General features: G+C 41.9%; 1 protein-coding gene across 1 annotated transcript in view; it reads left to right on the plus strand.

Annotated features, from left to right (window-relative positions):
- The window catches only part of UBE2E3 (ubiquitin conjugating enzyme E2 E3), a 57,950-nt gene extending 33,166 nt beyond the window's left edge, over nt 1–24,784 (plus strand). Inside the window, exons 4-6 of the mRNA XM_084265253.1 lie at nt 19,262–19,394; nt 21,157–21,304; nt 22,279–24,784. Coding sequence (XP_084121379.1) covers nt 19,262–19,394; nt 21,157–21,304; nt 22,279–22,376 — 379 coding nt within the window. The 3' untranslated portion in view covers nt 22,377–24,784. The remainder of the gene's footprint in view (nt 1–19,261; nt 19,395–21,156; nt 21,305–22,278) is intronic.
- Nucleotides 24,785–25,604: the final 820 nt, after the last annotated feature.

Genomic DNA, 25,604 nt, shown 5'->3' on the forward strand with positions numbered 1-25,604 from the left:
AAGGACTTTCATTTGGTTGCAGTTCCTTGGGATGCAGCAAGTCTGGTCACATCAACTTGTTTACTTTGTCAAATAAGCAAATTACCCCCTGCCTCAGGAGTGTTTACTTGTGGCGTTTCTGAGGAAAGTGTGATTGAAGAAACCCAATCTGCATAGAGTTTGGGGGTCTAGTTTCTTTCTTTGTGGTTTGTTGCTGTTGGGTTTTTGTTGTTACCACAACCACGGGATCCATGGAAGGCGGAGGTGGCGCTTGACTTCAAAAGTCATGGCGTGGGGCACAGCCCAGGTGCTGTCCAGCTGTAGAGGGCTGAATCAGTAAATGCTGTAGCCTCTCCTCCTCTGCACTCCCTGTCTTGAGCTAGGCAGGGAAATGGATTGATGCTGTGCTCCGGGGTGAGCTGGCTGGTTTCCAAACTTCATTCATGGAGTCACCACTGACAAGGCCAGCTCGTGCCTGCCTCAGCCCCTGGCATGGCAAATAGAGCAGAGCAGCGTGGTGGCACTGAGGTGAGTTTTGGGAAAAGCAACTGGAATATTCATGTGCATTATTTACGTGCACCACATGCTGGTGGAGTTCTGCTGCTGCTCTTGCTTCCTAGTTTGTTGTTTCTACTGCTGGAGCCTGATCATTCGTGAAGGATTCGGTCACGATTCGGTAGCTGTGCAGAAATCCCTGAGAATGTTTTTGTAGGTTTTAATTGGGTTTTGGGTGCTTTTGCCAGTGTGTCTTCTGTGGGAGTTTCTGACAGGGTTTCAGACAGGGGTACCCACCTTAGGCTGATGAACTAACTTTATGCAGCAGGGAGATGTGCTGCTGCTGGGATCATTTGTTTTTGCCTTCTTCAGTAGTATACATATATTTTTGAATCAGAGTCCTCAGCTAAAGTAAAAATAAAGTGTCTGAGAAAACTAAATCCAAAGAAAACAAATGTTTCTGTTATTTATATGTTCCAAATTAAAAAAAAAAAACACTACCACAACAAACAAATGACAGTTTTATTTATTGAGATAGAGGGAAGATGAGATGATTTCTTTACAGATGAAAGTCATTCTCACTCTTGGGTATCTGCAGAATAAGTTATTCAATTCTGTGTCTTTTTTGGTGGGTATTTGAATATTGACATGTATTGTCTCTAGCTCTGACTTAGCTACAAGTTGCATAAAAGTATGGGCAATGTTATGTAGCTGGAAGAAAGGAGGAGGCAGGGGAACAGTCTTGTGCTTGGCAAGTGTGAAAAATGTAATAGCTGGGGGACTGAAAGCAGCAAATCCGAGTGTGTGGCTGGGAATTTACTGTGAAGCAGTCAGAGACTTTCTTATGCCTCACCATTTTTTGGCATCCTTACAAAAAATGAGGATTCGGAGGCTAAGCTCAGGAGGAACGATGCTGCTGCTTGGATAACTTTACAAATGCCCAAGTATAAAAGAGTTGCAAGTCTGAATGTTTATACATATGCATTTTTCATGTTAAGCAGGATTCTTGCAGTATCTCTAAAACTGTACATACAGCTGCCCTACACTATACGCCCTTTAAATTACTGCTGCTTTTTCAAACTGATGGTGCTTCTTTTGCTATTGTTTTCATACACTCTTAATACATCCTGTAATATTTTCAGTCTTGTATATTTTCATCATTCTTATGTAACACTGGCATTAGTTTGATGCCTTTTCTAGGTAAAAACCAGTATCCTCCAAGACTTTATCTTTCCTTTCAAGGTTAATAACCATATAATGTGGAATTCACTCTAGCAGCAGAGTTGCCTTCCTCCCTGCCCTAGCTGTTTCATGAGGTATGTGAGTGGTGAACTTGGCTCAGCATATGTTCTCTGCTCTGGTGGTGGTTTTGACTGGCAGGAAGGGAAAAAAGGGTTCCTAGGAACCTGCTTTGGCAGGGGGGGTTGGACTCAATGATCTCTTGAGGTCCCTTCCAACCCTTACGATTCTGTGATTCTGTGAAGCTGGCTACAGGCAATTTGCTCTACAGGGTGTAGATACAAAACACTTGTCTTACTAAAAGTGCTGTCTCTAAAATTGTGACAAATTCTTTAAGATAGGGGGAATAACCAGGCAGTTTAAAGGGAACTTCTGGAACCTGTTTAGATTTAAGGTCGCCACATGTAACTTCAAATTTAGTACTTCCTACTAATGAATATTTATTCAATCTCCTCTAATACTTCCTTTTAATTTTCCTTTTCTATTAATATTCCTCACTATTGGAATATTTCTAGATTAAAAAGAAAGGTTTTTAAGGAGAAGTAAATGTTGACAATAGAAATAGATGCACTGTTAATGGATGAAAGTACTTCAGGTAACTACAGCAAATTTGCACTGATATAATTGTTAGAGATGAACATGCAAAGAGCTACAGGCACATATCATCCTCTTTAGCCTTCGTTTATAGTAAAGGCAGGATAGGTTGTTTCTGTATTCGTACGCAACAGGCATAAACCAATGAAGAAGTATTTTACCGTGCACAAAGAGGATCATTGCATTCATTTCACTAGAAATCCAGGAAGAAAACGTACTCTTGTTATCAGGTTATCTCAGGCACGCTCAGAAGAAAAGTTTTATGAACAAAACTCCTCTGATTCAAATAGGAGTCTGACGTGAATAATTCAGTCTGTGTTGGAATCAGCAATGGCGAAAGATGCTTAGGTATTGCTGCCTGTCTATCTGATGAATATTTTCAATAGATATGGAGGAGATAACTATACCATTCATAATTAATATGTCTTCCATGAGTCTGTTAGATTGTCAAGGAAAAGGACTTTTGTCCTCATGAGATGAAGATTGCCTTCATTGTAAGATGAGTAACAGTTTGAAGGAGTGCTGGGGCATGCTCAAGGGTAGAGGAAGATCCTCTCTCTGAGAGTAGATGGGAGGCATTCGGCTGAGCCAGACGGGAGAGAGGTAGAGCAAATGTAGGTATGTTCAGGGAGAACCACAGTCAGTCTCTGAGATTTTAGCAAGAGACGTATACTTTCCTTCCATTTCTGAATGGAGGTTGGGAAGGATGTGAATGGAGTGGGGAGGTGTAGAAGAGTTTGCAAAAGAGGCTGGAAACCTTCAGTCTGCAGAAGTAATACATTTGTGTTGTGCACCTAACTTGTCAAAATTAATCAAACAGCAAGTACATAAGGGGGTGGGGGGAAGTCACTGTTTGACAGTTGGGATTTACTTTTCTGTTGGGTGTTTTCTGATGCCAGATAGACAGCTAGTTATAGTTTATTTGTGCTTGGCATATTGAATGTACTGTGTTTTGAGTGTAGCCTTTAACTGTAACTGCTTCACCTTGTGCCTTGATTCCATGCTGCATTGCTTGGAGCTGTGCTTAGAGACCATTCAGCAGCTAAAATCCAGCCTGTGCCTGTTTGTTAGGCAGCACTTGTTGGGAGTGCCAACAGAATTGCCTCCTGGCTTTTAGGTGGATTGACCATAAGAGCATTAGAGATGTTCAAGGCCCCAGGTATTTGAGATATGGCTCCTCTCTGCTCTGTACCTGCTGTCTGGGAAGGATACTCTGGTTCCCAAGGTGCATCCCAGTGCCACCCGCTCCCCAGGTTCACCCTTTGAAGTGCTTCACAGAGTTCTCCCCCTGTCTGACTGCAGGTCTGGCCAGGATTTGTAATTGCAGCATAATTGGGCTAAGAGGGTTAGTTTATGTCTGTGTAGGCAGTTGATGTTTAAGTGACTCGTGTAATTCTTGTTTGTAAGAATGCTTGGCATAGCCACTTAGTTGATCTGAGAAGCACAGAAATACCAGTCTGCAGAGTATATATAAAGGTCTAAAAATGGAAAGAAGAAATCTAAGAAGCATCAAGAATATCACATCATGATATGCTCCACTTTGTATTGCTAATCGCTGTCTTTGTGCCTTCAGTGGTTTAGTGCCTTCTGTTAAAGGTGGTCTGCTTCTGCTTCCATGGCTCAGATGAGTCAGTGGTTACTAAGGTCATGCCAGGTGCTGGAGGTCTCTCCAGGGCAGATCTTTAGAGGGAGGTGCCTGCTCTGAAGTGGTTGAGAGGTGCATGGAAGTGTTGTAGATTGACTGTTTCAAGTGTGTTAGGAGATTTGTCTTTTCACAAATCCATGCTCATAAATTTGCTGTGTAATGACTGAAATTTGTTAACATTCAAAGAAAAGAAGTGTTCACAAGTGTTTAAGGCATTCAGGATAGCATGGGAAGCCAAGTGCCCTGGAGGAAAACAGTGTAAATCTTTTTTTTTTATCTTTAATATACAAAACTTAGAATGGGCTCCTTGGAGCTGACAAGAGTGACTGTTCCCATTGAATGCAAGAAAAGCATATGGAAAAAGTCAGATAGAAATTACTGGTGTCATCACTTCACCATCGACTCTCAGCAGGAGAATAGCAACAGATTTTGCAGTACTTCCCTTCCTGGAATATATTTTAAACAGTTTATTGCTTTTAGTCTGATTGGAATAAAACACTGCTGCTGCCTTAATGTTATGTGTTTGGCTCCCATATGGCATACCCACGGGGCCTCAAGTCCATCATGGTCAAGTAGTTCAGGAGCGACACTGTCTTTCAGGCACTGCAACTGCACTTCTGTAAGTGGAGGCAACTCTTCTACCCTGTTGCCTGGAATTCTTTTGAATGCACGAGGCCTCTTGCTTCCTTTCTTCCAAAAGCGTGAGGGATTTAACATGTGCTAGAAGGGTCCGGTCCCCTCTCACTGCATTTTGTTCCTTGGGAGCTGTGGCTGTACTGGTGATGGAGGAATCATGTCATTCTGTGCTTGCCACAATGGGAGCTTCGTGTGACTGCAATCCTCCTGGGTAGCTGTCCACACATGAACACACCACTAACTCTATGTTTGCCTCTTCTCTTCAGCACCAGAGGTTTTATAGTTAATACTGGTGTGTGTTTGCAATGGCATCTCAAATGAAGATTGTGATTTAAAGGTCACTTGGTTTGGGGCATAGCTGCTCCTTCTTATAGTGGCAGTTCCTGTAAACTTGATGTTTCCCGAATGCTTTGTGAAAATAATCTGCTGAGAACAATATTCTGAGTGCTGAAAAAGGTGATTTATTTTTACACCACATAATCTGCAGCATCCACAGGGTAGACACTGTACAAAATAAAAGCATAGGTTCTGCTTCCAGTTTTAGTCATGACAGAGCCTTTCCAGAGCAGGTGGTATCCAGCAGCCTGGGTGTTTTGCCTGAGGTAAAAGTTCTTGCTTTGTTTCTTTTGGCCAAAGAGGTTTAAATAAAGCAATTTTGATATTAAACAGGACATTCTCTCTATACAGCTAGCAAAAAGCTCTATGTCACCCCATCTTCTTGACCCTGGGCATAGGGCACGTCTCCTAGGTAGTTCAGAGTCCTCTTTCCTTCCACAGCACAGTCTAAGCATGGTCAGGCATTGGCTTTGCAACCAGGTGCACTTCTGAAGATATCACCAGACCTCTCCCAACTCTGCTAGCTGGAGGATTCATGTGAGTGAGGGTCTATATTTCTCCTTCATGCTAAATCCATACAGTTACTTGGTATGGATCCCACTGAAATAGGTTAAGAAGAACTGACAGTCCCCTGTGTCAGCAGTACTGCAGAAGCAGACAAGTAACTAACTCTTCAGTCTTCATCTTTTTCACTGTATCCCCCAAGAGGAGGCAAATAATAATCGTTTCCATTCATGTAAATTGTAAACTTGAATGTTCAGTTCTCTGCAGAATATCTCTGCCTTGCCACTAGCAGTTCAGCATAACATTTTGTGGACAGAACATTTGCATCTGAGGAAATGTCTGCCTTGGTCCACTTCTCGTTTCAGCCCCCTTAGAGATTGTCACTTAAGCTGTCCTCCGTAAGCGCAGCCGTTTGAGTGCCTGTGTGTTTGGCAAAGCACGTGAGTAATGTACTGCCATTGTTTGGATTAATTTCTGTAGTTCTGAATTACCTTAAAGAAACAGCTCAAAGCACTTTTTGCAGAATTAATAACTTTTCACATAAATCTGGAAATGCCCGTGCTCCTGTCCAGAGCTCCAGAAAGTGCGTTTAGTTCATTAGCTTCATGCTGAACTGTTAACGTTTTAGGTTGTTTTATTAGGAGAGAACAAAGAACTCCTGGCTTGTTGAAAATTTGTTACACAGAAATAAGGATGAAAAGATTCCAAAAGAGCTGATGTTAAGCATTGCAAACTGAATGAAGTTGTGCAGATTGGAAAGATTTACAAGACATCTGGTAATTGGCTTCCAGCTCCTATGGAGTCCTGCCCTGTGAAAGCTGCTGCTGCTTGTGCTGGAGGGGGAGCAGGAGGGAGATGAAGCGTAACCCTGAAATGCTACGTCTTTGTGTTCACAAATTATCAGTGGGATATTGAAGAGTCTCCAGGTACCTCTTTGGAAAACCACATCCTACAAAACAAAATGCCAAGCGTCTCTCCCTTTGCAGGATTGTCCTCTCTGCTGGCATTTGCTGGGTGCAGTGGGAAGGGGAACAAGCTATCAAAGACCTGTTTATGACTTTCCCCACCTGAGCCAATCCGCCAGTCTACCCTGCAGCAGCTTGCTGTGTGTGCTCCCCAAGGACTGCGCAGCAGCTGGGAACTGTTGGAGTGCAACTGGCTGAAGTTACCTCCCTCTGCCCGGCCCAAAATGCCGGTGATGCTTGGGACAGCTGTTAGAGCTGGGCACCTGATGAGTGACCTTCTCCAGGGAGGTAAGGCAGCATGCTTGGGTGTAGGACCCAGAGTTGGGCCACGGAGTTCAATCCCTTTGTTTGTATCATTATTATTATTGCTGTTGTTGTAACTACTACTGCCACTACTAGTACAACTACTACTGTTATTTTCCAGCCCTATTTAAAAAAATTCATTCAGAAAGATTTAAACAAAAAACCTTTCTATTTGGATTCATCTTGTAAGTTGTCTTTTGGGAGAACCTATCCATGTCCTGGTTATAGGATAAGGTGTGTTTGTGGGGTCTCTGAAGTCCAGGCCTGTGAACTTTGAAGCACCAAAGGGGAATGGCTGAGACCTGGCACTGGTCAGTTGTCAGAGACTTGGGAAACTTTGCTTCCGTACCCTGTTCTGTCCCTTACAGTCACTTTTAGCAAGTCATTGCCCTGTCATGTCTATTATTCTGTATGTAAACCAGAATATTGATCTTAGACACCTGCAGTAAAAATGGTTAGGATTGAAATGTTATAATTACCTTTTTTTTGGTTACAAATATTTAATCAACTAAACATCAGTAATTACTAGTAAAAATGTTTATCCTTTCAGCTCTGACTCTGTTAAGTGCATTGAGCAGGCAGCCTGCCTTAAGTTTTCTAGCAGCACTGTACTTTAGAACTTGCAGCAAAGAAAGAGCTTTATTGAGATTAAGTTATCAGAAAGAATGTTAAATGTTATTTTGCCTAGATAGCAAATGTAAGCAAATGTGTGGTTAATGGTTTTCACTAAATTATAACTGACAAAGACTATGAAGGAAGTTATGTATCAATATGTAGTATTAGAACATGTTGGAAGAGATTATACTTGTTTGTATATAACCCAGTGAATTTTGCAACAGTAGCCATGAAGTGTATTCTTTCCTGTGATAAATCAGGCTTATAGTTTCAAATAAAGACTCTACACAGCCTGAGTCTTCTCTTCTTGAGATTTCAGCCACTCTGTGTCCGTGTTGTAGTGGTACCTCCTGAGTGCGGTGCAACTGGTGCTGCACCCTGACCTCTTGGAAAGTCAGTGCCCAGCAGGAGGTTGGTGCTGTCCACAGGCTTTTGCTTTGCCCGAGGTCTGAGTTGCTGTATCCCACTGCACTCACAAACTGCCACATTGCTACAGGCTGCCTTGAGTCTGGGCTGCGGGGGAACGTTACATTTCTTTTCAGTCATCACGCTGAACAGACAGGTGTGTACAAAGGTGAAATTAAGTTGTGGTGTATTTTAGTCAGCTGGTACCAGTGCTCTACAGCAAAGCTCTGTGCAGGTCACAAATTCCTTAGCTCATCCTCTAGTGGTGGCACTTACAGGAGGGGTATGAAGCGCTGCTCCCAAGGCTAGCTCAACTTCTGCTCCATAGGCTGCAGCTGTCTCCACGGAGAATGTTTAGAAGAGTTGCTCATTAAATTAACAATGTTAGAGAGAGCAACAGTTGGGCTGGAGCTGGCTTTTCAATAAACAGATTTTACTGAGTGAGACTTGTTTCACTTTGATGTTTATTGACTTTTGTTTCCCTGGAATGATTATTATTTTCACATTTTTCTTTAGTGTAGTGTGCTTTTGTGGAGTGAAATGAACTCATATCAGACATTGATCTCTGTGCATTTGTATGCACAATACTTTCTCCTTTCCTTTGAATTGCTGTGCTTTTGGAACTAAAGCTGGTATTCACAGGGCTTTTTAATGTGCTTAATACACAAGCTACGTTTCTATCTACTCTGTACGGAGTGTTGCTTCAGCTGTCCCCGATTCTGCATTATACAAAACAGATTCTGATCCTCAGGGCTTCAGCTTCAGAACTCTCCAAATGTACATTCCCTACACAAACATATGCAGCTGGGGAAATGCACGTTGTTGGGTGAATGTTCCTGCACCTGAACTGAGTCTGCACAGGACAGTTACTGCTCATAAAGTCAGGTCATGGCTTATGTGCCAAATGGACAGGGTGGAGCGGTGAAGAGACAGAGGATCCTGAGCTTCTACTGTGATAAGTAGGACACTGCGGATCCAGAATTGCACTCTCAGAGTATCATTCCATCATGTTTTAAGCCATCTGAGGTTGAGATGTTGCAGCCCCCCACTTCTGCTCCCCACTGCAGCTTCTCGCTCCCATTCTTGTGTGGAGGGGGGTGGCATCCGAGCCCACCTGCAGCCAGCTGCTGCTGCCAGGAGCCCCAGCAGCCCGACAGCAATCCCTGGTTCCGTCTCAACCCACTCAGCACCGCAGAGCAATCCCACACGTGGTTTCACAAGCACCTCTGCAGGTGTCGAGGGGAGAGGAAAGAGTAAGAGGAGGCATGGTGCTGGTTTTGCTGGGGTGGGTTGTTGGTTGTGGGACAGCACTGGTCACCTTGTGCTCAGGTCTGCTGGAATGTGTTATACCCCAGAGGTTTGATTTATGTGCTCAGATTGGCAGAAGTTTGTTTGCAGAATTGTCTTGTGACAAGTAAAGGAAAAAAGAAATCTAGTACCAATAGAAGAAATATATATTGTCAATGATGATAAACTCGTGCCCTGCGCTGAATGGGAAGCTCATCATCATTTTGCTTTAAGCAAAATTTAAAGCCTGAGCTCTGATGATGACTTTGGACCATGAATCTTGTGAAAAAGTGAAAAATCTCATTTGATCTGTCCTCAGTGTAAGAGATTTCATTAATCTGTGTGGGAACAGGACCAGAGACAGGCCATCTGAACATCAGATGGTTGCATTGAACAGGGTTTTTGGGTTTTGGCTAACTAGATTCATATCCCTTCAAAACAGCTAACTTCTTTGCTTAGTTCTTTCAATTCAGTGACAAACCCCTGCAGTGATCCCAGTCATGTTCAGAAAGGAGCCAGACTTGAGAAGTTATCCTTATTGTGCTGGAGGCAGGGAAGGTCAACTTGATTTTTTGAGAAGTAGAGCCATTTACTAGTTACAGAGACTTCCATCAGACTTCTACATCTTCAAGTTAGGCATCTGACATGGGGAGCTGTGGCATGGCATTTTCTGTTCTGTTAGGCTGTACACTGTCATGTGGAAATGGATGGAGGCAAGAGGGAGGAAGCATTTAAAAGTAATAATAGAATTACATTCGGAAGAAAACCTATGCTAAAAGGTTTGGGAACCAAGAACTGACTTAGATGATGATAATACAGACTGCTTTTGAGGGAGAATATTCAGTGCTTGCTTCAGGGCAGTGTTCAGGAAGTTAGTATGAGGCAACTAAAAGTGTGAAACTAATAAGCATCTATTAAAGATCATTGAATCCCTAAGTAGGTGCTGCTTATTCAGAGTGTTAATGTGTTTTAATGGAACCAGGACTTGACTGGTTTTGTCTTTTCTCCATCTCTGTGTGGGCAAGCTGTAACTTTGCTGCTGAAGTGGAAAGTTGATTTTTTGGGGGCTGGAGGGGGTGATAAGTGAAATGGTGGAGAAGCACAATCCTTGACCTCCTGGAGGAGGATGGTCTCTGTGGTAGCACCAAGCCTGTTGGGTGTTCATCTTCCTTACAGGTGGATATACCCGCATTTCAGTGAAGATGACTTAGAATCACAGAATAGAGTCACAGAATGTGTTAGTTTCAGAGGGACCTTTAAAGGCCATCTAGTCCAATCCCCCTGCAGTGAGCAGGGGCAACTTCACTAGATCAGGTTGATCAGAGCCCCATCAAGCCTGACCTTGAATATCTCCAGGGATGGGCTCTCCACTTCCCAGCAAGTGTCTCCTTTGTGGTCCTTGATAAAGTCCCCAAATAAATCGTGTTCACTGATTTGCATTTTCTCGTTTAACAATATTAGAAGAAAGTTTTTCCACAACATTAACACCCTTCAGAAATGTAATCATGGGGTCTGCCTTTAGGCTTGAATTGTCAGACTGTGAGGATTCCCTAATTGACGTGCTTTCTGTCTCAAAAAGCACTCATCATAGGTGGAGTTCCTTTCAAGTTTTGGCTGAAGATACATTCCTTAAAAATCAAAACATAATCAACAGAGCAGTGGAATATTTTTAATACATCTGTCAGTATGCAAAGTTTCCTAATATATAGGTATTTGGGGTAAATTTATAGCTGAGGACTTCATTTGAACAGCTCTAGTTAACTTGCAGGCTGTCTGTTGAAAGTTGCCCAGTTATTGTTCCTAGGCATGAATCTTTGTAAGTTGAATACAGTTTTAAAGCTAGTTGTATTTTTAGATGAATTGGATCCTTTACTGAAAATACTTGTTTTAACTGTTCTTTCTTCCTCCGTCCAAAGTGTGCATGGAAGGGATGCTGGGAATAATAATTCTTCTTTGTTACATGAAGAGTGTCATTGAAAATACTGGTGGGGAATCCTAAGCTGGATTTCTCTGTGCCACTTAGTTTTTGGGCATGAAGATTTTGCAGTGAATGATAGAGGTGACTGATACCTAAACCATGTGGATGCCACAGAACTATTGAAGAGCTACTGTGGAATCTTAGTTCAGCGGGTAAGGTGATGGCCTGGGATTTGGGAGATTTACATTGCAGTCCTACTCCACAGCTCACGTTTTCTGCGTGACATTAGGCAAATGATCCTGCACCTGAGTGTCTCCCTTTTGTGTATTTGTGGGCAGACACCTTAAACCAAGGCTGCACAATTTCTCAGGTACCATGTGATTCTTTCAGTATGGATTTCTAGTATCAGTATAGAGGCTGTAGCATACTGAAGAATATAAGTGTATCCCAAACGAGTTTTGTTTGCGTTAGGAAATGAGATCCTCTCATGGAAGAAGAGCAGAAGTTGCCATGTTTGCTAGGTACAGGTAGGACAGTAGTTCTGAGCAGAAGGAAAATGGCAACTGCATACCTAGTAGCCAGATTTCTTGGAGAAAGAGATTCGGCCTTAATACGAATTGTGCTTTATACCAACAGCAAGAAAATAGCCCATGTTATGCTATCAGTACTACCAGTGTTTCAACACTGATGACAGGGAGCTCATCTTTTATTTTATGCTAAATCTTTTACTTTATGGCTTTGTTATTATGAACACGTGGTGAAGTAGCAGGAAACATTTCTCTTTACTGACTGTCCTGCTCTGTATTTTAGTAGGGAGTATGGATAATTTCTCTAGTGTAGGCATGTGAGAGAGACTTCTGTGCAGATTTAAAGATATTTAAAATAAACCAAATGTTCAACACAAACTTTCTTTATGCCTTTGAGTCCTGTAATTTCTCTGTTTTCAAAACCAACTCAGGTTTGGTAAACATCTTATGTATTGCCTGTGTAGTATATATTTACAACTCCCCTGTCAAAAGCATAGACAGAAACAATCTGATATGTTTTGTTACCTGGTTTAAATTCAGTATTTCTGTTGTAATTTAGCGTTCTGGGGTTAGTTATTTTTCAAAAGAAAAATTACAGGAATTGTGTCTCCATAATTGGCTTTGGTTGTTCTGGAAGATGGAGAGAACCTGAGCAGACTTCTAACAGCAACAGGAAAGGTCCTAGTAACTAGCAGGAATACAAAGAGGAAAGTAAAGTTGAGCTATTGTCGCAATGAACTAATTTAATGGGGCTTTTGGCAGTGGAAAAGCTATCAGCTTTCCAAAATACATTACTTGGGTTACCTACTTACTACAGCTTTGATGGAATTATCAAATGATTTGTTACTCAGCTTCCTTTAGTAACAACAGTGTATATTCTTCTACTAATGGCAAGTTTAGCGCTGGAGGTTTTAATGGTCTGAAACACTACAGCCTAGCATCTCTCTCTTCAGGGTGATTAATAGACCTGCACTCGGTTAGACTCCCCTAATGGTACAATTTGAGGTGAACCAAGCACACCCACATGATTACGCGTCCAAGCGGGACTGCGCAGTCTGTCCTTTGTGCCCTCTTTCTGCTGGCTGCAGGAGGACAGTCGGTACCTGGTTAAGCATGAAGCTGGTGTTACAAAGCTAATCCACTGGCGTTTGGAAGTGATGCAGTTTGGCCAAGTTAGTTTACGTTGGATCAGCACTTTGCTGTGGGCAGGCGCGCTGCTTTTGATCGGGTAAGAGGAGCTCTCAAGTTGGATTTACTGCCTCATCCAACCACGGCCTCAGGCACAAGTCCTGGGCTGCTTTACAAGCAGCTGAATTAGCAGGGGATCCATGAGTTAAAAATAGGCACTTTTTTTCCATCAGTAATTTCTAGATTTCAGTCTTAAGGGCATGACAGACTTTGAGAAAGCGACAGAAGCAAAGGGGCTTGTACAGTGAACTAGACTGTGTGTCCTCAGTTACACGGAGCCTCTGTGGATCTGCTAAAAGCAGTAAATAACCTTTTTCAGCAAACAGATGTAGCGGGTAGTTCAGTGGCAGGTAAAATACGAACAGTTGTAGCTATATAAAGAACACAATAGGCTGAACTTCTTCTTTGTGAGAAATTGCACATCACCTAGAAACCTTAATAGCAGTGAGTACCTTATCAAAACTGTTCCAACACGGATTTGATATATTGCTGTAGACAACCCACATGTGTCCAACCCTAGAAAAATGCTGTAATCCAAAAATTGGGGCTAGACTCTAGGCTCTTGCAAGTGAAACCAGTATGCTTTCTGTGTATGGATGATGTACAACCCCGATGCTATAAGTGGAGGTGCTTAGGCACTGGGGCTGATCATATGGATTGAGAAGAAGCACTCCAAAAAGCCCTGTAAATGAAGCATTGAAAAACTAAAAAAAAAAAAAAAAAAGGAATTGCTGTCCATGCTCGTTAGTTTATAAAGGTCACAGGACTGAAAGCCACAAGCGTGTCTGTTAATGTGCATTTCCTTTCTTGCGCTTTGTAACCGCAAATACAACGACTCCACAAGTGGGAAAAGAGGGTGAGGGGAGGTAATGGATACATTTGAAAATATCAAAGCAGGAAAATAATCTGAGCATCCTTCCATTCCCATGTTTAACATTAAAATACAGCTACTGGTAGGTGATTTATGCTCTCTTTAGGCTTCACAAAATAATGCCAAACTGACTCTCTAAGAGCTTGTGCCAGGCAGATATCCCTTGGTTCCTTGTGAGATTGGCTTTAGGGAGTTTTTAGATGCTTCTTGTGCTGCAGAGAGTCACTGATCTCTCTACTCTGATTGTCTGGGAAGTCTGAGGTATCCATATCCTATGTGGTACATATGAGGCCCCAGCTCTGTGATAACTTGAAGTCACCTGAGCCTGATGCTTTCTCCTTCCACTGGGATGAGTTCATCAAGCTTGGAAGCTTTGATGGCGAGGCAGGCAGACTCACTGTAGATGGGATCTGTGTATTTGCCTGAATTGTTAGGATCTGTTAAAGCCCCATTAGCCTCTAGTGGCATGGTACTGAATTAGAGCATAGCCTTTCATGCTGGTAACGAGCTGAGTGTCTTTCTTACAGCAGGGCTGGTAAAACTCAGTTTCTGAAGCTGTGTTGGGGATTTTGCAAAACTCACTATGTAGCTTTGCGAAGGGGATTTTTCAAGTATGGGGTTGTGGAACATATTTAAGGGCATTCATTCTTCCTTTCCTTAGTATCTTCAGCTGAATTAAGAAAAACCAAAAAGGATATCTTACTCCTTTCTTAAAAAACTGTCTTCACTTACATTGCTGTAAAAATCGCAGTGACACCGTTGTGACACAGTCGCTATGGTGGAGCAGTCTGCGAAGAGCTCCAGGAGTTTAACTTTTGCTGAATCTCATCTTGAGATTAGAGTTTAAGGAGGATAGAGTGGGCTCTTGCCTTACATAACCCTCACTGCAGGTACCCCACTTGGTTTGTTAGCTGTTGCCTTTGTGATACCTGCCTGAGTGTCAGAACTAAGTGTGGGGCCTTCATAAGGAGAATATAGGAAAATATTCCACCACTTAAGCCTGTGCTATGTAGGCACCCACAATGGCCATCTGGGCGTACAGACCAGTACCTTTAGTTTTATGGTCCCAGTGACACTGCTCATTAACGTTTTAGAGTCTGTCAGACTTCACTGTCGGGAAGCTTCCTAAACAATAGATCACTTGGCTTTTCCCCTCAGTTCTATCCTCTTATAGATTCAAATTGTTTCTCATCATGAAGTGTAACACAGAATTAACATCAGGTCTAGCTAGATGACATTTTCCTTCACCCTTCACCTTGTCTCAGTCTCAGTACGGTAAAGTTGCATTCTGTCACCAAGTTTAGAGCCTCACGTTTCAGAAGAGCACTGTTGACAGGAGAAGCACATTTAGCAAGTGCAGAAAGCAGCAGGCTACTAGCATCATGTAGATTGGAAATTTCTCATCCTGCAGCTTCTTCCATATGGAGAGCTCTAGTGCATTTTGATTTAGTGGATTGTAACAAATGCTGAATTCTGATTTCTGTAGCCACTGCATCAGAACGTTAAGAGACTTCTTGCTGGTGCGAATGCCGCTGCATCTGTGTGAATGCTCATAACACTGTGCTGGCAAAGCTGTTCTTCATCTTCCTGAAACCTGAGAGCCAGGGTTCAGCAGAGTTAGGTTTAAAGGACCTGGTGTGACCCCCTGGTTCCCTAGAGTTTGACCTCACGTCTTCTCAAATTCATCTGAAGTCACACTTGTAAATTAAATCTCTTCAGCAGACTAGCTTGGATAGAGTGTGGTTATAAATCCTTTGTCTTATCTGGATCAGGTATATATCCCTCAGTGAAGTGCCATAATGGATATTTACTTAGGAAGCAGATGTAGCCCGTTAACTGTATTCTGTCAATTTATCTAATTTATTTAAAGAAAATTAATCCAGCTCTTATGATGAAGTAAAAACCCCTTAACTTTGCAAAGCCATTTCAATTGATTTGCTTCATTATTTCTCTGAGATTTTTGTAGCCCATATTTAAAAAAAAACCCAAAACAGTCAAGTGGCTCCTTTATGGACAATGTACTGGTGTTGTCTTCACTGAATTTTTGATGTTCTGTAAGCTAATTTAGGAGGGTGGCAGGCTGCAGCAATGAACTGCACATGTATGCTGTGTAGCCAAAACACTGAAGTTGTCATCAGATCGTTGCTTCATCAGGATTTTGTATTTTAAAGGACACAATAGAGTGGGACATTTTTGTTCATATGGATTCCGTGGGGGAAGTCAGAAGGAAATGGGTCTTTAGGCAATGAAAAAAGAGAAGAAAATATTGGAAATTCCCAATTGTGGCCCTGTGCCTCCAGTGTGGTAGAGAGCAAGAGAGTTCCTAGGCTGTCACTCACCAAGGCTCTCGAGGTTTAAGGCAAGATGCTTGCAGCCTGTGCTTGCAATAAGAGTGTCTTAAAGAGCAGGAGAACTTGTGGGGGTAAAGAGCTCAAGCACAGCCTCTAGAAGCCCCTCCTGTGCCAGCCTCTTTAATGCCGAACTGAAGGACAGTATTTCTTCTGTGCGTATCAATGAAACAGAAAATTGCAGACAGAGTAAAGCTTCCTTATTCCCAGCTTTCAGCCTGGGGTTTCTGCTGTTCTCTGTGGGAACAGAGAAGTTAGTTTGGCACCAGGGAGAGGCAGTTCCCTGCTTGTGACTTTCTGCAGCACCAGGATGATGCTGTGCAGTGATGGAGAGTCCAGCGGGGCTCCAGCGCTCCCTTGCAGCTCGGTACACAGCCAGGGTGCTGCCTGAGGCAGGACTGTGTTTTCTGCTCTTCTCTGTCGTCATCCACCTGAGTGTAGCCCCACTGTCCTGTCCTTGTGGAGATCACTGCAGAGGCCAAGACTGCTGTGAATGCAGCTGGTATGTTCTGCCGAGCCTCAGAGAGTGTGAGTTTGTTTACTTCCAAAAAAGATTACCTTGGTGTGTGTACAAAAGACAAAGTAGGGTATGGCTGGCTAAGGATGATCCCTGGTGGAAACAGACCAGTGGTAGAAGCCAAGTGTGGTATCTTGTCTCTGCTCATGAAGCTTGTGTCTCCTTGCACCAGCAGTGCAGTAACGGTGGGCATTTTCAGGTGGCCAGTGAAGCAGGGGTCTCTTTTACACCACTGGAAGTGAGACACCACTTCAGCTGTTACACAGACATTTCACCAGCCTCAGTCAGGTGTAATGAAATTGTTTAACAATTTTCTCCTTTATCTGGGGGTGGTTATTGCTGCAGCTTTGTGTTACTTCTGACATTGCAGCAGGATGTTCTCTGCGGTAGGAAGGGTTTTGGACACAGCGTTTTCTTCCTCCGGCAAGGTTAACGATCCCCCTCCTCACATTACAGCCTGGCCCTTTTCTCTATGGCCAGGGGTAGTGAGAGGCAGAGAGTTGCTGCGTTTAGCTTCTGGCTACTGGCTGGTAGGTGCCCTTGCTCTGACTTGGTGAGTGATTACCAGATAGTTTGGCACCAGACTGGTGCCGCACTTAATTGTGACTGATTCACTGGGCTGAAATATGTCGCTAATTTAATTCAGCTATTTCATTAATCTGATTGAATTGCATCCAGCTGTTTGAGATGTATGAAAGAAAGGTACCTGACACATGAGGCAAGAGCACTAACCTCTGCATTAAACTATAAAACAGTCATTAGGACATCTAATGCTGAAATTGAATTGCTCCATAGAAATTTGGTTTCCAAGCACAATACTAATTAGCTGTAAGCTTGATGAATGTCAAGAATTAATTAAAACATTTCAGTGGCCTGTGTGGGTTTTAAATATTGTCATTATTGCCCCAATATTTTCGGTTCTTACACTAATTGCTTTTTAGAGAGCATGAATGGAATTATCTTCTGGAGTCACTGAGGGTATGAACAGTCCATCACATCATCAAAAACAGACCTCCTTGCCTCTGGATTTCTTCCCCTTCCTGCCCCCCCCCCCCCAAAAAAAAAAAGTATCTGCTGTTTCTCTTCCACTTTTGTGCATAGATTGCAAATAGAAAGGTAAGATCAGTGATTTTAGACCCAACTTTATTTTGACAGCACTTGCAGTTTTTCTTTTGTAGCTGTGCTGTAGAGGCCAGCTCACTGTTGTTACCTACTTTCATTTTGGCAACTGGAAAATAGCTACGGCTCCATCAAATATTCTTTGTTTTAATTAAATAGGATGTCAGCCAAAATTTGTGATTATTTTGTCCTGTTAATGAAAGGCCTGCAACAGTTTAAACATTTGGTACATGAAACATCCACAAGATAAAAAGCATGTTGGGAAATTATGAATTGAAAGGGAATTCATAATCAAAATCAGCTTTTGGTTGTTTCTCAAATACAATCTACATGTAAAACCAGCTAACGTTTTGGTGCAGGAACTGCAGATGTGTAGAGCAGGCAGCTCATACTCCTTGTCTCTGATGAGTGTCTCCACACATTTGGCTGCACAGTAAGGAGAATGTCCAGTGTTACAGACTGTGGACATATGTATGACAAATACATGGGGTGACATGACGTGGGAAATGCCTTGTTCTGTATTAACACTTGGAGGGTTGCAGAGAAGCTTCTCTGAGTGTTGAGCAATGCCAGAAACCACAAACTCCCAGGCTACAGCTTGGTGCTCTGCCCTGTCGCTTGCTTCATGTGCAGTTGCATATGACAGGCCTCAGTGCCTGTTCCCTGGGACCACAGTGGGAGAAAGATGAGGGACGCTTCACCATGTGTCTGCAAGATGCAAGTGGTGCCTGGCAGGCTGCTGAGGTGGGGAGGATTGAAAGGATCTCTTACAGTGCCGCATTATTGACTTGTCTGCATAGATGTGAAGAGTCCACCATGCCTGTGTGAGGTCAGCACTGTGTTCCCTGTAGCAGTCAGTTTGGATCTCTGTAGTGCAGATTCAGGACCTTTTGCAGGAGGTTATGCTAATTTTTACCCTGAGCCTTGCACACAGAAGTAAGATTGTGCTTTGATTTTTTTTTTTTTTGAGAGGAGGTTAGATGGTTACTGTGTGAGAACAGCTTTAAGTGTAATGTCTCAAAAGTCAAGAAAAGGCTTGTTCGTTATCCCTTCTTTCCAAGCTTTGCTCTAGTGATTAATTATGCAATAACCCTTCCCCTAGTGAGAAGTGTGTTCAGTATTGTACTTCTTAAAAGAAACTATTTGGGGCTGGTAGTCTCAGTGCTGGCTGCCTGGAGGCAAAACACAAGTATATCCTGAAGAAAACAGTGGTAATCTTTTTTGGATTAGCAGTCCTGGAGAAGCTCAGCTCTAGGTTACTTGGTTCTGCCTGTCCCATCCTGTTTTCTTGCCCAAGGGTGTAACATTTCACTCTACCTTATGAAATAAGTGGCAATAAATTTGTATCAATATATGTGTAAACAGTCACATTGTTTATGAAGGTATGATCCATTTAATGCCTGAAGAAGATGAATGTGGTTGAGATACACAACTGTTTTAGTGTATGGATATGATATCATTGGAAGGGCATGATGGAGAGGCTCAGAGCAACCACATACTCAAGAAAGCAGATCTGGGGTAAGTTTCAGACAGTGACAGTCGAGTAGTTGATGGTCAGTTGGTTCATTGTGGTATCTCCAAAGGGACAGCCGAGTGTCCAGCTTTCCTGCCTGTTTTAACACTGAGCCCACTGAAATCAGCTGGAAGCTAGGCAGATGTTTCAGGTAGGCAAGTGGTTTGTATCAAACAAAACAGATGTAGAAGGGAATCCATAAAATACCTCTCTCAATGGTACACCTGACACTTTCTCTCTCCTCTTACTTTACACAGTGCCGGTCCTAAAGGGGATAACATTTATGAGTGGAGATCTACTATACTTGGACCTCCAGGTTCTGTATATGAAGGAGGTGTTTTTTTCCTGGATATCACATTTTCATCTGACTATCCATTCAAGCCACCAAAGGTAAGGGTAAGGTTTTTATTGTGTTTGTGGTTTTTTCACATGTGAGAAGAATGTCACTTGCAGCCACTGCTCATCACTTCCTGATTATGGAATTTGCTTATGGTCCTTTGAAAACTACAAGGTCCCAAATCTTGGCTTGTGGTTTCAGAAAATCCTGTGTTTGTTTCCTGATTGCTGCAGTCAATGCTGATGTCCAAGCTTTACCAAGCGATAAATGAGATGATTTTTCTGATCAAGAGTTAAGATTCAAGAAATACTAATTTTAATAGAAGACAGTGAAAGACTTTCTTATGCTTCCCTCCTCTCATTCCAGCTACTAAAATATATGTGTAATAAACTTTTTTTCTGTTAGGAACTGGATTCTGTATTACAGATTTTGACGTACTTTTTAGTAAAATAACAGAAAACTAAAATAAGTTTAGATGGACAGCTAGAGTATTATATTGTGGCTTGAAATTGGGTAAATTATTGTGATATTATTGTAAAATACCAATCATTTAATACTATCAAGATCAGCAGCCTTGTTTGAAAATATTGTTAAGCAAAAGCTCTTTTTATTAAATGAAACTAACCTTAACTTAAACTAAAATCTCATTTCCTTGCTCAGAAATAGTAGGAACACTTAAGAAATCACAATTTACTAACAGATACCCAAGAAGTTAAAGGTTGTTGCCTTGTCCCCTCTCTTAATACTAAATTGCAGCTCTTGCCCAAGTCACCAGTAAGGATGCTGATGACATTCCCAACACTAAATATCACCCAAGTTTCTACAGCTTGTGGCTCTTGTGGCTACAATGTTGCCATTATAAATAAAATATCTTTTTTTTTTCATTCCCAGAAGGTTTGTGGCATAAAGAATAATGCGCCCTCAATCTATTTCACAGTTTTTTTGGAACGCACAAAATGTAATATTCTCCAAGTAAATGAAGTGATATGCAGAGTTGTACACAAATGCCTCATGAAAATATTGTGGGTTTTTTTAAGAACATGATAATTTTTCAATTTGCAGTAGAGAAAACATCCTGAGTTTCCCCCCGCCCCCATTATTAGTATGGGAAAAAGAAATAAATTCCTCATCATCTCATCTTTGTGTGGTTAAAGCACTTAAACATATCTAACTTCCTATTTGTGCAGAATGATGCTTACATGCTTTACCATTATTAGTTTGAAGTAATTTAAAAACAAGGATGTTGTTAGCCAGTGTGACAGCATTGGTTTGGATGTATCTTATATCCTGCCTAATGAAGGGTGAGGCAGAGACTTCATTGCTAATTTGAACACGAACAATATAATGCTCCAGTGTTAAATATTAATTTTCATGGTCTATATTTAGGCTTTTGAAATAAAGGAAAAGATCAACTAATACTGCACATGCAGCCAAATCCTGTCTACTTTTCCACCTTCGGAAACCACAGTAAAGTTACATTTGTGATTAGCTCATTCGTGTTACGTAATATGCTCAAGTAAAGAGCGTACAGTGCTACAAAGTGGGTCCTAATTTTTTTGGCTACCAGGCAGAGGGACTGTGTGAGAGCAGTTTGCACACCATAGACCTGATGGTGGGTATCTTAAAGGTAGCCATGACTACAGTAGGTCTGCATTCTTCTGTTAAACAATTGTGTTTTAAGAAACGAGCAGTGAGGAGCTGCCTCCACAGAAGCTTCGCAGACCTGGGAGCACCCCCAGTGCTGCTACTGCTTAGAGACAAGGGGCAGCATCCCTGAGCAACATCAGATGACTTTTTCTTATGCTGTGATTCTAGGTTACTTTCCGCACCAGAATTTATCACTGCAACATCAACAGTCAGGGAGTCATCTGTCTGGATATCCTGAAAGACAACTGGAGCCCTGCTTTGACTATTTCAAAGGTTCTGCTGTCTATTTGTTCTCTTCTGACAGACTGCAACCCAGGTAAGGAGCTGGCAGTTTACTGAGCACTCACTCTTAGTTGTTTGACTTACTTGCCATGGTATGTAATTTGCATATTTGACTGCATGCAGATTAAATAAAAAATAGGATTTTTCAAATTGGAAATGAAACACTCCTGCATGGGTGCAGTCCCATCTTTGATGGCTCTTTTCACTCCCGTGGCACACCAGAAAGCAAATAGCATTCAGCTCTTCTTTCCACGAGGTCTGGTGGAGAAAGGCAGCTGCTGTCATTGGAGGTCTGTTGCAGGAGCTGCAGCGAGTGAGTGGCCCGTCTGGGGAAGCAACAAAGTTCTTTAGAGCTAAAAACGCACAAATCCTACAGGTTGGAAGTCCCTTCTCTTAAGATGGTATTTGAAGCATTTAATCTTGCAAATGTGAGGGGGACGATGTTCAGATATATTTCCCAGGATTATTTTTCAAGGAACTGTGATTTGCAAAGAGAGCTCCTTGTTGCTGTTGGACAGGGGGAACTGCCCTGGAAGCAGTGCAGTTTCTGGGCAGCAGCCCTGTGACGGGTGTCAGTAGGCAGATGGCAGCTGCCTGCAGCCTGGGCAGGAACTGAGCAGCAGTGCTGAGATGAGGATACAGAAGCCCTGGTAACTGTCAGGGAGAGGTGGATTCGCCTCTTCGACAGGAAGGCTTGGTGACTCCTGAAGCGAACTGTGCATCCCCGTGGTGTGTGTCTTACAGTGCAGACACTAACAGGCACTAGGTTGTCCCAGCACTGTGACTAGATGATCTCCAGAGGTCCCTTCCAACCCCTACCCTTACCATGCTGTGATTGATTCTGTGCTTCTTTGTGGAAATGCCTTGTACAATAAGAACCCCGCTATATCTCACAGCATTTTCTGGCCTAACAAAGACTATATTTTGGGATGGATTCTGTATTTTAAATAATGTGGTGGATTTGGGTCATGGAACGGTTTCTAATGCATCTTCTCCTGCCTTTTGCAGCTGACCCTCTGGTTGGAAGCATAGCCACTCAGTACCTGACCAACAGAGCAGAACATGACAGGATAGCCAGACAGTGGACCAAGAGATATGCAACATAAATGACAAACTACTTGTGCAGTGTGAAGGTGCAGAAGGCAACTTTGCAGTGTGCAACAAATCTTTATAGCCTTTACAATACGGACTTCTGTGTATATGTTATACTGATTCTACTCTGCTTTTATCCTTTTGAAGACTGGGATACTGCCCCCAAAAAAGGTAAATGCTATCAAGAGTAGAAATTTGTAGCTGTAGATTAGTTATGTTTAAAATGCCTACTTGCAAGTCTTGCTTCTTTGGGATATCAAAATGTATTTTGTGATGTACTAAGGATACTGTTCCTGAAGTCAACCAAATATTATAGTGCATTTTAGCCTAATTCATTATCTGTATGAAGTTATTAAAGGTAGCTGTAGATTACTAGGAATTATGTCATTTGTATTAAACCCAGATCTATTTCCAATATGTGGTACATGCTGTTGTGAAAACTGTTTTAACTTTTACCTTTGTCAGTTTGTAATGAAAGGATTTCCTTTTTCCCTTTGTAGCTCAGAGAGCACCCAGTGTATCATCTCAAACACAATAAACATGTTCCCCAAGGAGTAGTTTCTTTTGTTTTCCTATTTTAAATTAATATTTGAATAAATTTAATTATAGTAACAAGGCAGGGCCAATGTATCACAGATCCCTGTGGATAATCTTAAATTAATATACATAAGCAAAGGCTTGCTATTAAATGTTTAATGCACACCTGTGGATTTTTTAAGTTCTCCCTGTTTTGTTTTTTACAGAACAAACGTAATTTCTACAAATTCCTTAAATTTAATACTGGTTGGCTCTTTCTCAAGTTGGAATGAGAGCATTGCATATGCTTACTCCAGAAGTTCATGTAGCTGGTTGCTTCAGGGCCAGTCCTGCTCTCCTAACAGGCTGCCTGAGTCGTGCGACCGTATTGTTTTGCAGGACCAGGGCCAGGTTAGAGATAGGCTGGTGCTCTTGTTTCCACCAAGTAAGTTGGGCTTGCTGATCAAGAGAACTACAGTTACCCATTGAAAATGGTCTTCCAAAGCATGATTGAACACTGTATCATCTGCCCAGAAAAGAAAGTAGTAGAATAAATTTAATCAAACTTTTAGGACATGAAAACAGTCTTGGGGGGGAAAGGAGCCTTTGTGTAGTGAAAATGAAATCTGTAAAGATTTTCAATTATGTTCCCCCCACCCCTTCACTTTCTGGCTTGGAAATTTTGTAACATCTGTAAGTAAGGAAGGTATACAGCTTTATAGTACATACAGTTTAAAAAGTAGAGTCACTAATAGTTTTATAATTTAAGCTTTTCTAGGTTGTCAGTCACAATATTGATTATAAGAAAGAGACTTGATCCCTTTAAATGATTTTTTAAAATTACACTTAATTTTAAACTTTACAGTCTCCCTTACTACCTGGTGTTTTTGGAGATAATGTAGCACTTCCATCAATAAGATGCCCTGCTCATTTAATATATGAAAACTGAATGTTAAGTTTAAATATTAAAGCAATAGAAAAAAAAATGTTAAAGATTTAGATCTAAAGTTAGCCATCACTATATAGGTCACTGTTTTTTGTATCACATGACCTCTGACCATGAATCGTCCACCCTACTTTAAATATTTCTACAGATTCCTGAAGGTGGCTTGAAGAACTGTGTATCCCAAATATCTCAACCTAGAAGCCATTCTCTCTTGGTAGCTACAAGATAGCTTTAGAGTTCAGGTTATAAAGTGCAAAAGGGAATGAGAAACAGGGGATCTGGCAGGTGAATATGCCTAAGTCAGGTAACAGACTAATGCCAGGAGATGAAGTGCTGGAAATCACTGCTGAAGGTGACCAGAGTTTCTCATTATGTCATTGGACGTGTGAGAAATAGCACAGATTGGCAAAGAAACAAGGGGCTATCACATCCAGGCTGGACACTGCTGACCATTAGCGCACTCATGGGTGACACGGTGCTCGTACACCACTCCAGTGACTTCCCAGTGAAGAGCAAACTATGTATTTCACATGGTAACTGTGTTGCCTACAGAATTCGCAGATATTTATATCATAAAATATTGTGGTATAAAAATACAGGTTTTAATCCTAATTTTAATGTATTTTGGGTTTATATTGTACCTGCAACTTCCGATATCTAGGTGTACAAGTGGGATGCCTTGTTAGTGTTGCCCCCATCTTGCCTTCCTTGCAATTGGATCCTTTACACTGAATTCCCATCCTTTTTTTTTTTTCTTTTGTTGGTTTGTCATGATTCTGTTCTTTTTTAATGTAGGTTTTTTTGTGTGTAAATTTTATATTTACTGAAGTAAAGGTTGTTTTTGTGTAAACATTTAAACTTTAAAAAAAGAAAAGAAGCTAATTTTGTTTCTCAAGTTCTCTCTGCTAAACCATGCAGTAGAAAAAAAAAAATTTGTATTGTTAAATAAATCAATTAGTTGTTAAATGAGAATGTGTGTCTGTTTTCTTGGGGAGGGGAGAAATCCCTGCTAGAAATATATCTAAACTACCAGTTGCAAAGAGCATCTGGTGTTTTCAAACTATTTCCTTCCTGCCTGTGCTGGGGTGAATACCAGACACAACTGAAGTAGAGCACTGATCCCATTTTACTTTTAATTTTCAGTTCCATCTTCTTATGACCAATTGCTCGTCTCTGTATTTGGGAAAAAGTGAACTGAAATGACAGTTCTGTGCAAAGACCAGCTAAAGACACCAGACATCCCCTTTTCTTCTTGGGCTTTTCTTGTTCAGTTGTCTTTAGGATCCGAGTGGGGAATATGTAGCTGGCTGGGAAGGTGCCCAGACTGGGCTCCGTGGCCTCTCAGCACAAGGAGCACTTGCACAGGAACTGTCTCTTCATCCTTTGAGCTGTGACACTGCTGAGGAACAGAGAGGGCTGAACCAAACAGGCAAACACAGTCACATCACCTTTTCAGCTGAGGTGGTAGGAACATTGAGAGCAAATATGCTGTCATATCAATTGAGAAGGTGTGGGTGAATATAAACCTGTAAGATAATATTAAATATAATAGTAAGGCAAATATATATCAGCCTCACTGTTTCTGTGCTAACATGTTTATGGTGAGCTGCTTCATGTTCTGTGATGCCTTCATGATGCGTGGGGTGCCTGACGTGGAGACAGTCACTGCTCAGCACTGGCTAACCTATAGCTGGGAAGAGAGACATGGGCTAGAAAGCAAGACTGCAAGGTAGCCTGAGTCACCAGCTTGCACAGCCTCATAAGGAAAGCAGGAACTGAA

Source organism: Gallinula chloropus, assembly GCF_964237585.1.
Source record: "Gallinula chloropus genome assembly, chromosome: 5".
NCBI classification, from domain to species: domain Eukaryota; kingdom Metazoa; phylum Chordata; class Aves; order Gruiformes; family Rallidae; genus Gallinula; species Gallinula chloropus.